The sequence below is a fragment of the Triturus cristatus genome, chromosome 8 (assembly GCF_964204655.1).
Source record: "Triturus cristatus chromosome 8, aTriCri1.1, whole genome shotgun sequence".
Taxonomy (NCBI): Eukaryota; Metazoa; Chordata; class Amphibia; order Caudata; family Salamandridae; genus Triturus; species Triturus cristatus.
This window is the reverse complement of record NC_140591.1, coordinates 697,993,086-698,006,771: the sequence shown is the minus strand read 5'-3', so window position 1 is coordinate 698,006,771 and position 13,686 is coordinate 697,993,086. Positions and strand designations below refer to the sequence as shown.

General features: G+C 46.8%; 1 protein-coding gene across 8 annotated transcripts in view; it reads left to right on the top strand.

The window, feature by feature from the left end:
- Positions 1-13,686, top strand: part of DOCK9 (dedicator of cytokinesis 9) — a 1,069,784-nt gene that overhangs the window by 929,361 nt on the left and 126,737 nt on the right. For all 8 annotated transcript variants that reach the window (XM_085622123.1, XM_085622117.1, XM_085622120.1 and 5 more), the window contains exons 44-45: positions 1,677-1,734; positions 12,432-12,538. In XM_085622123.1, the coding sequence (XP_085478249.1) occupies positions 1,677-1,734; positions 12,432-12,538 (165 nt within the window). The remainder of the gene's footprint in view (positions 1-1,676; positions 1,735-12,431; positions 12,539-13,686) is intronic.

Here is a 13,686-nt window from a genome sequence, read left to right as displayed (position 1 = left end):
AGCTAACATATCTAAAGGATCGAGTTCTGCACCTCATCCTGTAGACGTTATGCCTTCAGGTCTGAAGGTTGAAAAGCTTTTGAATGATGGGTCTCTTCCAGCTGATGTGATGAAAGTAGCCCTCCCCTTAAAAGATCTTTCACTAAATCAGCTTATTCTTTCAGATGAAATGTATTTTCAGAATGTTATTTTTCATGAAGTTAAGTCAGCATTCTGTTGCCGTAATTGTAAGATTTTCAGATTTTCTGTGCTGGGGATGGCCTTGCTGTTGACATTGTTTGAAATTATTTGTCTGTAATTTTGGCCCTTGCACATTTGTCTCCCTCTGCACCTGTTCAAGATCACTGTGTTGATCATATTTTAAAAGAATTAGTAACTTCTTTTCCATCAAGGCCTTTGTTGTCATGCACCGAGACCATACCTTGTTTTTTTTCTTTCTTGATGGATTGACTGTTTTAACCTCCGTTGTAGTGACTTGAAAATGTTTACATTAAATGCGGTGTTTCTAGCTGCTATTAGCTTCATTAGGTGGTTGTTAAAATATCAAACTTGTATAGACTTACTCGCCACTTCTCCCATCCTCTAATAGCTTACTTTTTTATCAGACAGTCATCACGCATGTTTTTCTTTTGCTAGATTCAGGGTTACTCGACAATAGGGAACACTTGCTTTGCTACGGTACTTAAAGGAGAGCCTATCTTAAATATTTGTTGTGCTTAGATGCAGGTCTTGATTTACACTTTTACAAAACACAACTGATTGGACATGGTGGTGGCTAGGAAAAAAGCAAGATTTATCATAGAATGGTTTCAACATGACACTTACCTCTTTAGACCTGCTTACAGTTTTGGGGTGTATTTGTAAACATCTGTGGAATTGGAATCCGTTGTAAGAATTATCCATTACAAGAAGTAGTTACTTACCTTTTGGTAAAGTTTTTGCGATGGATATGCAGGTTAGATATTGCCTTCCTGTATCCTCTCATTATGAGGATCTAGTTAGTTTCAATACTCACATCTTTAATTAAACTTACTTTTTGGCTTTCACTTGCCTTTATGATAAATAGAATTAGGGCGTAACTAATATCACAAGTGTGGTTGGTCCGTGGAACTGGAGTATCGCCTCCAGTGGGGTTGCTTAATGCCACCACTCACCCAGACTGAATAGGTTAGATGATGTTGGATATTTCTACATAAGAGTAATGTGCAAGGAGATAGAGAATCCATCAGAAAATGTGTTTTGCCCCTTAATCAGTAGAATAGCAATACACATAGCTGATGGATGAAAGCTTCAAGCATACGCTTAATAAACTATTGAGAAACTTAGTATAGCAGTTAATCTTTCTGTTCGGATTAACAGCATCCATCAACAGAATGTTCTATTTGAAGAACATGTTAAAGTATGCACATGCATTGGTCTCTTTTAGTGCACATTTCCTTCTCTACCACTGGTCCACAGGCTAATGTTCTTTCATCTTAATACAGTGGGTTTGAGAGCCCGACCAGGGTTCTCAAACCGGAGTGGAGTACTGCATGGATATAATTCGTATAGTTATCAACCTAATCAGAAAGCTCTATGTTGTCATTAGTCATAAGTGTTCTTGAGAAAATAAGTAGTAACTATGTTTGAAAGTCAACAAAGGCACAAACTGATTTTAACATACTTTCATGTTTTAGGCATCCATGTGTTACGTCCATGTAACAGCGCTTGTTGCAGAATATCTCACTCGAAAAGGTAAGACTCACAGCTTTTTATTTTTCATTTATGGTCATTTTGTAAGCCTTGCCAACCATCTGTAGTCACAGGTTTTCTTCATTAGAGGTATCTTTCACTGTGAAAATATGCAAGACTCTTTCTTTTGAAGGAAACTTTGTAACAGTCTTAGTATTTTCTTAAGCACTGCAATGTTAAGACTACTAGTGACGGATACGACTGCATGTTCATATGGGATCGTTTTTCATCCAGGAGCAGAGTTAGCTAAGACCTACCATCCAGCTGTCACTCATGAACTACCAAACTAGTCTTATGAAAGCTGGACATTCTTATCAGCACTATTTTATTGTGCTACTGAGTGTTGCACACCAAACTCAAATGGTTATGCTTTCCACTTCCACCTTAGCAACAGCCGTCTACAAAGACCCTTCCTCTTTTCGAGAGAAAATACCTTTACTGCCTTTGTTGATGAAGGAAACGCTTGAAGGAGAAATCTTCAGAATCAATATTGTGGAATGAGAAAGCAGTTTTTAGATAGCCAGTATAGACCTCTCAAATGCTTTAGATAAAGTTTCAAATACACACTTGTGGTGTAAATTAAAAAACATTTAATAACCCATATTGCTTATTATGATTGCTTCAGATATTCCATAGTGATATCTGTGATATCACCATAGTGAGTGCCCAGTTAACATTTAGAGCACGTTTGGGGTTTGAAGTACATAAGATTTATAATATAGCTAATAGGTAAACTTGGAGAATGGCTCAAGAATTACTATCAGTTTAGCTCTGTTGAATTAGTTCACTGTCCTAAAGGTTTGTTTATGTTCTCATGTTTCACCAATTACTTTTTAGAAGTAGTTAAATATTTTGTTGGAACTACTGGTGAGAAGATGGTATTTGCAAAACTAAAGCCCTGCATGTTATTATCATTTACTTATAAGTGAGTCTTAAGGCAAAACTTAATATAAAAGCTGGGTTTAAGAGTTATACTTACCTTTATCCCATGTACTACCTTGAAAGGCATCCTTCAATATAAATAATTGCACATGTTCTCCCAGCAGTCATTGATATTCTAATACATATAACATTATTTTGTCAAGTGATGGAGGAAGAGCAAAGATAATACAAACAATACTTACTAGCTTTCTGACTAAATAAATAACTTATTCTAGTATGTTTAGGTTTTTAGATGAATTCCATGGAGGAATCATTCAATAAAATGGTAACTTTTTTTTTTTTTTTAAAGCTTTATTGAAGTTAACACAGCTTTACAAACTGTAACCAACAACATATGCCAGCAATATGATATCCTCATTACATTTGTGATACATGCCAATGCAGTTGCGTATATACATCAATATCTTAGAGTGTTCATGTCAACCCATACTACCCTCACTGAAGGGACCCATCAGCGCAGGGTCAGACCAGATCTGCCAATTCGTTTATCCAGTAACATGTGGTAGCGTGCTCGGGCCTCTCGATTTCCTCTTGGGTGACGGCTAATCAAAGAAAAAACCCACGCTCACTCATCCAATGCAGCCCTCTCCTCCTCTATCTCTTGTCGCTCCTGAGCCCACCGTACAAAGGGTTCCCAGATATCCCGCGGTCGGGAGGCTGATGGCATCAAGTCCCAAAAGACACTCAGCTGCACATGGCCATAAGTCACGTCCGCCAGCCATCCCTTCACCGAGGGCACCCGGCTCCTACCCCAGTGTATCGCCACCTGCCGCTTCGCAAACAGAAGGAGCATGGCATGTAGTTTACGTTCTTTAGGAGGTGTGTTCTTAACATAGCCTAATATCCCCAACTCAGGGGATGGGGCATCAGTACGGCCCAACATCTGATTGACCAAAGTGAATACCTGAGACCAATAATCCGCAAGCTTGGGGCAGGACCACGCCATATGCAAAAAAGAGGCAGGTTCACCCCCGCATCTCCAACAGCCAACCTCCTCCCTCAAGCCCATTCTATGTAACGCAATCGGTGTTCTATAGAATCTGTGCAGATACTTAAAATGTATAAGCCTCAGTTTATAATTCGGGGAGAGCTCAGCTAGCTGCCCACAACAGAAGGTCCACTGCTCCTCCGATAGAGGAGAGCCAAGCTCCTCATTCCAGTGTTGAAGGGACTGAGGTCGAACCACCGGCGCCACACACTGCATGGATTTATACAGTCTAGTGACTAATCTCCGAGGTGACGGGGAACCCACCACCCCTTCCAACGCCTGGAATATTGGGGGGGCCGCCGGGAAGTCCGCACTCAGCGCCCTGCAGGTCTCCCGCAGTTTATGGTATAAAATAAGTCTGAAAAAGGCACCGCTTGTCCCTCCGCTGCCACCGGCAGTTGCATGAAATGATCATCTGGAAAGAGATCTGCAAACGTGTGCAGGTGCATCTTCCGCAGCATGGGTGGGCTAATTCCGTCTCCGATACAAGGCAGTAGCGGGTTACGCTCCAGGGATAGGGACGAGGCATACAGGAGCGGCACTCCCGCCCTTCGCCTAAGTTCCACCCAGACCCAGCGCAGCATCTCCGCAGTATCCACATCCCCCCTGGGGCGGCGCGCCTTCGCACAAACGGCCACTCTAAGCGGTACCGGCGCTACAGTGTCCTGTTCTACAGCCACGTGCGGTTGGAAAGGTGTCGGATGCACCCAATAGTGCAAAAATTGGGCCTGTTCGCACAAGGCATACAAGCGCATGTCTGGCGCTCCCAGCCCACCCTGACTTAATGGCAAAGTCAGCACGTCCCAGGATGCACTGGTGCTGGCCGCCAGCCCACACCAGCTCAAGGATATGCGATCGCAGAGTTGCGAAAAAATGTGCTGTCAGGGGGAGCGGTATATTCGCAAATAAATATAGAAATTTAGGTAGGACCACCATCTTGACCAGAGCTATCCTGCCCGTTAATGACAGAGGTAGCCTCATCCATATCTTTACCTTTTCCTCCAGCCACGCGACAGCTCTCCCAAAATTTAGCGTCCAAAAGTCCTGAGACACGCGACTCACCCAGATGCCGAGATATTTAACAGCGTCTGTTTCTCACCGCAAGGGGTATTCTGATAACATCCTCGGGGTAGTCTCCGTCAATGGGAAGACCACCGATTTGGACCAATTTACCGCTATACCGGCCAGCCCCTCAAAGCGGATGAACTCACGCAAGACTATATCCAAGTTCTCTTCGGGCTTCGTGAGATAGAGTGTTACATCGTCGGCATAGAGCGATATCAGCAGACTTCGTGAGCTAAGGCCTATTCCACGCGCCGTGTGGTGCTGTCGGATTCGAGCCGCTAGCGGCTCCATCGCGATAGCGAAGAGTAACGGGGACAGCGGGCATCCCTGTCGCGTACCCCGCGAAATCGGGAAGGCGTCCGAGAGCATACCGTTCACTCTAACTCTGGCGCAGGGCATGGTATAGAGCAGCCGGATTTTGTTGATTAGGAGCTGGCTAAAACATATACGATTCAATATTGCAAATGGATATGGCCATTCCAGAGTATCAAACGCTTTGGTGGCATCCAAGAAGACCACCGCAGCTCGCACGTCCGGATGTAAGTAATGCAGGATAGAGAAGATCGTACGGAGATTATGAGACGTGGACCACCCCGGGATAAACCCAGACTGGTCCGGTAGGGCTATCAGGGGCAACATTGGTTGTATTCTATTAGCAAGCAGTTTGGCCAGTATTTTCCTGTAGGAGTCCATCTCTTCCTTCGGTTTATCCGGTTTAAGCAGGGTAATAATCGATGCTTCACGCATTGATTTGGGAAGTATTCCAACCTGCAGAGCCTCCTTGTACACCTCCAACAGCCGGGGAGCCAGTTCCTCAACGTATGTCTTGTAGAAGGCCGTGGTCAGGCCGTCTGGGCCAGGGGCCTTGTCAAGGGGCAAACTTTTGATCACCTGGGCCACATCGTCAGCCGTTATCGGGAGGTCCATGTATTCCCGATGCTTGTTGTTGAACCAGACCAGCGCTATGGATTCTAGAAAGGAGTCTAGCCCGTCAGGGCATTCCCCCTGGGTGGCCGTGTACAAATCGGAGTAAAAGCCCGAGAAGGCATTTAGGATGCCCTCCTGTCCCCTGACCGTGGCCCCGGTTTTGGAGTGCAGCTCATGGACAAATGTCGCAGATCTGGGCGGCCTCACCAGATTCGCCAGCGTGCGCCCCGGCCTATCTCCTGGCCTCCGCGTGCTTGCCCAGAAACGTAACCTCCCGCTGCGCCTCCGCATCATACTCTAAAAGCTTAGTCTTCAGCAGACCCAGGACGTCAGTAGTTTTAGCGGCATAAAAGCGCTTTTCCAGATCTTTTATGTCCGATTCCAGTGAAGCGAGCGTACCTCTTATAGCTTTCAGCACCCCGGCCTGCCGCGCAATACACTTTCCTCGGATGACCACTTTGAAAGCCTCCCACAGGGATGATACAGAGTTCACCGATCCAGTATTCAGCTCAAAGTAGTCAATAATGTCCCCCCGGATCTCCTCCTTAAATACCTCATCCATCAGCGCATGTCTCGGCAAGCGCTAGGAGAAGCCACGTGGAGGTAGATCAGGTAACAACAGTCGCAACAGGCATGGCGCATGGTCTGAAAGCGAGTGCGGCATGTGTTCGGCTTCCACCGTCCACAGAGCTGCATCTCTAGAGAGCAGCCAGTAGTCCAATCGGGACCAAGCACATCGGTGGTCAGTTATACATGTACCCTCCCGCAACCCACCAGGCCTATCCCTCCACACATCAACCAGGCCCTCCTCCTCAACAATCGCCCCCAAAGCAGCACCCGCCGCAGGGTGTAGGCTACGGGCGGCACCCTGTCTGTCCAGAGCGTCACCTAACACCGCATTAAAATCCCCGCCCCAGATAACGGTATCGCATCCAGCCGCCCGCACCCTCGCCCAGACATCCTGAAAGAAACCAGGGGAGTCCACATTCGGTCCATAAATAGCCACAATCGTCACCAGTGTGCCACCTAAAAGTCCCCGGACTAATACATATCTGCCCTCGGGGTCGCAGTGTGTCAGTTCTTCCCGCCAATCCAACCCACGCCTAATTAAAATTGCCACTCCCCGGGCGTAAGTCGAGAACGTGGCAGAGTACACATGACCCCAGCGGGCGTGACAAAGCCGGGGCGACGAGGGGGCGCTCAGATGCGTCTCCTGGAGGAGGCATATGTCCACATTGTGAGGTACTCGATATGCATGCACTAGTCTGGCCTTTCGACAGTCATTCAGACCCCGCACATTCCATGTTACACAGTTTAAGACGTTAGGTAACTTTTGGGTCATGTCTACTTTAAAACGATACACCCATTATCATCCACAAATCTTATGCACGATAGCGACCACATAGCAGATTACCTGTAAGCTGGAACCAGTTATCAAATCAAAACACCCCGCCGTCAACCCCCCACCCACTCCAACCCCCCAATCAGGTTGTGTAGTGCCCATCCTAAATCCAAAAACATTCAACATAGTTGGGAACCTTCCCATGGGGACGTGCCTAAGCCAGCAACTAACCCCGGTTAGAACAGGGTGGCCAGAAATTCTGCAGGCAGCTTGGACCGCCAAGGACACATTTACAAGAAAAGGGTATGCGGCAGCGCGGTAAGAGATTATCAGAGAGGAAGCAGGTGTCCACTAATGTTCGGCACAAGTGTTAGCAAGCGGCAGGGGCAGTCAGTATATGTTCCATTAATACGATACCCATATCAGTCATTGTCACTCAGGTTCCCGGCCGCCACCTCTGCTCCCCCAGTCTGGCAAATTTCATTGCCGCCTTGGCATCCGTGACGAAGTGTGTGGTGCCTTCGAATGCCACCTTGAGTTTCGCCGGGTACAGCAATGAGTATGGTATCTGCGCCTGAAGGAGTAGTCTCTTGGCCGGTGCGAACTCCTTCCGCGCCGCCTGCACAGCCGGAGTAAAGTCTGGATAAAACGATATAGCATTTCCCTGGTGTGTGATCTGTCCTCTCTCTCTCGAAAGCCTCAATATAGTATCTCTGTCCTGGTAATTGAGGAGCTTAGCAATAATGGGCCGTGGAGGCGCCCCAACTGGTGGCTTCTGGCCCAGAGATCTATGTGCCCTCTCCACCACAAAGACCGAGGAAAGGTTCGGGTCAAACAGCTCATGCAGCAGCTCCATGATGTATGTCTCCATTTTGGATATAGCGGTCGTCTCCGGAATACCCGTGACCCGGAGGTTGCTCCGCCTCGACCGAGCCTCTAAATCATCGTTCTTTGCTCTAATGATGCCCAGCAGCTTGTCCATGTGTAAGAGCTGTTCTTTAGTCTCGACCTGAAACTCATGAGAGTCCGCCGCTCGTCCGTCCAGCGAGTCCAGATGCGTTTCGTGTGTGGTAACCTGCGCCTTGACCGATTCGAGCTGCGACGTGAGGGCATCTAGCTTAGTATCAATGTTACGGAGGCTAGATCGCATCTCAAGCATAAGAGTCCTCAAATCCTCACCTTGATCCTCCACCCCCTGTTCATGCCTGCTCTCCGTCTGCGCCTCAGCTCCGGTGTCCACCTGTCGCGTCGCCCGCTTACTGTCGAAGGTAATCTTCGATTGCTTGGCGTCGTGTTTCCCCATTGCAGCCACCGCAGGATCCTCTCGCAAACCCCCAGATGTATGGCGGCCCTCCCAGCCAAAGTGTGAGGCCTCTCACTCTCCGCTGAGAAATCGTAGGTTCGAGCCGGTCAGTCCTATGTCCAGAGGGGGTGGGATGGACCTCCAGGCACGCCTCTAGGCCAAATTAACAGCTCCCTGGCAGCCTCAGGCAACCTCCGGACAGTGCACCGCGTCAGTTTCCCTCTGCCAGGGGGGCAGCTCCAACACCAATCACCCCGTATAATCGCCAGACGCCAGCCACCTCCTCAACGACATCCCCGGCCACGCTGCACTCCTCGGACCAGTGGGCCACTCCTCACCCACTCGGAATGCAGCGGGCGCGCTACTAAGGCCCACGGCCAGGCGACGCAGTCGCACAATGCCACCGCCAGCTAGCAGGAATCTTATCTCCTAAACTTGCGTTGACTTCCACCAGAGAACACACCTATATCGCAGCGGGCATTCTGCTCGCCACCTGGTCTAATCTAGGGTCTCACCGCCGTGCACTGGCGGACGGCAGCGTCTCCCCAAGGCTCCAGGGCATCAGCTCACTCGATCCGCTTCCCCTCTGGGTCTCTTCCCAGGACAGGGCCTCCCGCAGTCTCAGCACTCGAGTCCAACACCAATCACCCCGTATGATCGTCGAACTCCAGCAACCTCCTCCACGAGACTTCTGGCCACGGTGCACCTCTCGATCCGGTGGGCCGTTCCTCACCCACTCGGAATGCAACGGGCGCGCCTCCACGGGCCCACGGCCCAGCGACACAGTCCCACGATGTCACCGCACGCTAGCAGGCTTCTTATCTCCTCTACTTGCGGTTGTTTCCCCCAGGCAGCACTCCTCAATCGCAGCGGCCAGTCATCACGCCACCTGGTCCAATCTAGGATCTCACTACTTTGTACGGGCAGACTGCAGCGTCTCCTCAAGGCTCACCAGAGCACCAGGTTAGCAGCTCACTCAATCCGCTTCCCCTTGGGGCCTCTTCCCATTACAGGGCCTCACGCAGCCACAGCACTCGAGCCACTCACCCCACCGGGCACCGATCAGCCGTCTCCGTTCTGCCCTCCGTCGGCACCACAGTCCGGCCGGGCACCAGCGGCGTCCTCAGCTTCTTGCTCCTTGCTGTAGCGGGTTCAGCGGCCAGGCCCCCAGCGAGCTTCCAGCCAGGAAGGCCGCCTCCGGCAGCTGGGCCCTCAACCACGTGGGCGCCCCAGCCTCGATTGCACGCAGCGCCGCCTCCAGGTTCCGACAGCGGCAGCCCCTCACGCCGCCGCAGCAGGATTCGGGCCGTAGCTCGTCCGCCAGAGTCTCCCGGGCTTCAGAAATGCACCTGCGCGTTCCGCGCCACATGCGCTATCGTCGCAGCAGGTCCCGGCGATCTCAGCACGCCCAAGAGTGCAGGATTACTTAGAGGATTGGATTCCGGCCGGCGGAGCTCGCTTAGATGGCGGCCATTCCGCGGCTCGGCAAGCCACGCCCCCTCCAATAAAATGGTAACTTTGCATGTACGCCTACTGCAACGGCCTGGTACTGTGTTATTATCTTTAGACTTGAATAATATTTCATTTTTATGTCTGTTTGATTTAATGGGTGTAGTTTAATGTCATCCTAGGTTTGACTAATTCGGTCTGCAAAAAAATCCATTCTTTTACAATGGTTCCTAATACAGTTTCAGCAAGTTGATAGCACCAGTCAATTGGGTATAAATTAGGCCTCCCTCTTCCTACCCTGTGTTTTAATCCATAATGGTCTTGGTTGTTCTATTTAGGGTAAAGGTCCAAACACATGGGGTATGACCATACACTAAAGGGATGGGCAAATGTAAAATTCTAGACAAGCCGGTTTCTCAAAATGCAAGCCTATTATTTCAGCAGGTGAATGCCTCTGTAGTTTTATCCAAATGCAGCATGTTGATGTAAGATGAACTACAAAGTTGATTGACCCACACAAGAAAGATGGCGAAGAATTCTCGTTTGAGCTAATTGAGGGTGGAGACATCAGATATGTCTTCCTCAGTTGAGCTTGTAATTATACTATACAGGGCATACTAGCCATTGACTTCTCCACAGGCTGTAGGTATGCTTCAGATAACCTATTATGCTGGATGCCCCCATCATGAAACTGTTGCTCAATGGGAAAAATGCGTTCACCTCTAACAGATGTACTTGCTCTGTGCAAAACAAGAGCAGTGACTGTTAAATTGTTTGTCTCAACTGGAAAACGTTTTGTTTGTTGCTTACCTAGGTTGGCTTCCTAACCGATTTGTTAAATGCTATTGTCAGGCTCAGAGTGCCATTAAATGAGACTTAAGAGTTCCTTAAGTAGAAGCTGGAGGAAACGTCTCTAATTTTGCACATAACCCCCCTGTTTCTTCCAGTTAGCAATACAAAATGTCTTCTTGATTTCTTTGTCCAATGGCTTGTCCCACTTACATCTGCAGTGTATGAGCTAATTTCTCCCTGAGGTGGCCAATGTGCCCTCTTTGTCTTATAACACTGGGGTTACCGCTGGTATGCCCCCACCGACTCTCCTTTGCAATCTCCCAATTTACCACCTCTACCCAAATATATGACTGTGGAAATGGCACCCACCCAGCAGATCTTTGTCTTTCTCTACCTGCGCACATTGGTATTCACAGATCTTGATTCTCTGACTCAGGATCTGTCATTTAGAAGATGCTGGAAGAGGTTGTGTTGCTCTTTAAAGTGGATTATATTTGTTATGTGACACCTATCTAGCAGAATCTACCACACGCGTGGTGTGACACATCATACTTGTTGTTTAATGCATAAGTCTGCATGTATACACCTGCTTTAATTGCGTACAAGATGGCAGAATATAATGAATATTTGTGTAATATTTCAAAACTAAGGTCTTTTAGAAGGAATAAAACACATTTTGCCACCATCTGCAATACTGGTCTCAGCAAGGAACTTTGCTCTTGGATCCTTATTTTGCATTTTTTAATTAGTCACAATTGTCACATAATCAAATGTACTCACACTGGTATACTTAATTGCAATAGATCGCCAGTAATTAAGGACTCCTGCCTTAGTTACTGAAGATATATTGATAAAGACGGTGCTACACATGAGCCCAATGTTCATACCTAACTGTATATCTTCTTTTCATGTGAAAAATAACAATAGCTCATCCAAGATCCATAGACAAATGCTGAAACAAGTTTTGTACATTAGAAGGAACGACATTATTGTCAACCCTTTAATGCGTTCATGGTGCCTCAGTGGACAAAATATCCACTCCAAGATACTGTATTTAGTCACGTGGTCACAGGTTTGGATCCCAACACATTCACTTAGCCTTTCATCTTTTCAAGGTCACGAACATGAGATTCATTTAGTTGGGTAACGATAAACTTCTTTTATTCGGCGCCAAGAATGCTCTAAGGGGGGAACTTGCGCTACACATTACCACAAGATATTCATGAGATTGACGCCACAAATCAGAAAAGCTGTTTATAACAATAGGTTTATAGCTTGCATTGTTACAATGGTTTTTCTTCTTGAATGGTTATATTCTGCAGGATGTACATGATCAGGGATTGGCCTGATAAATTTCCAGTTGGATCCGTGGATGTTGAAACAGATGGGTGTCATCACCCATTCTGCCTTTACATGAAGTAGACAGGTCAAAAATCACACCAAGCATGCATGCAGATCAGTAGACAAATTATACAAAAAAATATTGGAACATGATGTTGGCACGTAGGGAATTGTGGAGCTTTGAAGGAGACCATAATGCTGTCCTATGGTTGATACCAAAGGTGAAAAAACTTTAACGAAAACAAATACGTTTCCCAACTCAACCACCGGTTGTGTAACTAAGAACAGTATCTAGAAGCAAGATAAAAAAAAGTGTTGTTACAGGTAAGCTAAATTTTCTTTCTGGACTTGCGATGGTAGATGTTGATCTTAATACTTCTGTTGCATGCATATCCACTTTATATTGCCTGCCTGTCAACTCACTTTGAGGGTGCTTATCAGGCATCTGCTGAAATTACAGCTGAACAGTGTAGTGAAAAAAGCCAGAGTTAATAAAAGACCTAACATAGCTGATAGTCATCCACTGACTCTTCTATTGTGTCTTAAATCAGGAATGTTCAGGCAGGGATGCTCAACTTTCAGAGTTATCACCCCAAACATTGATGAGGAAGCGTCTATGATGGAGGACGTTGGAATGCAGGATGTCCACTTTAATGAGGTAAGCCTTTCAAATATCCAGTTTCTGCTTAATTTTTGCAAAATTAGCGCTTTAGGAAAGCGGGGGTGGTAAATGCATGTTCCAGTTCAATGCAACCTGCCCTGTCCTCTAAAGTATATTGCTTGTATTTTTAAAAAGAACAGGTGTGCTCATCTGTTTTTTTGCAGTAGCCAGACAGTTTTTATGACAGTCATAATACATCATACTGTATCTTGGGACATAATCTAGAATGAAACTGGGCATCCACATTCAGTAGCACAATTGTTTTAATGAAACATTTTCCCAAGCAGAAGCTAGCCAGATGTGTTTCTCTAGTTAAGTGTTTTTAAAAATAATTACTTAAGTGTTGTTTTTACAGCCCCTGATGGTATGTGTTATCTGAGGAACAGCTATCAAATGCATCACGGAGAGAGCTCGATGTTCACTGCCTGCTCAGTGATAAGGAAACTTGCAAAAGAAGGATAATTTTATCAGCTGTTTTCACAAACCTATCTAAATTGCCTGTGGAAGGTGACTTTAACATTGATGTCAAAGGCATAATCGAGTCAATGGTTAACCACATCCATTGCCAGTGCATGTGGAGTTATCAGAGGCATCTTATGACCTCTGGCACTCTAAAGTTCTGCTTTGAAAATAAATCCAGTAAATTAATAATATTGGTAAAGTAATACAGCACCATCTAGGTGTTCGTACAGTAGTTTTTGGTGCCGGTGTACTTGGAACTGTAGACACAGATGGGCTTCAGTGGACTTTCCAAAACAAATAGGTTTGCACTAAGGTGCATGGACGTTGATTGACCAAAATGTTATCGGTAGCGGAAGTGACATCATGCACCCTTTGACACCGGAAGACTTTAGAAATGTCCCACCCTTCTCTTGTCAACAGCCTCCTGTTTTCTCCAAATATATTAAGGAAAGAGAAAGAAGAGGAAATTCCAGAAAGTAAACATGGCTGTTACAGTCCTGCTTACATTATTTCCGTACTGCTGTCTTCACAAACCCCGAGATCAGTGGTAACTGAGAGCAAGCTAGGGCGAGTAGCTGCTACCTCTCGCTATCCCTAGTTGGTGTCTATGCAAAGGTTTTTGTTGGCCAGAGGGTTGAGTTTTGAAAGACAAGAGTTTCTTAAGTGAAGCAGTTATTTTTAGC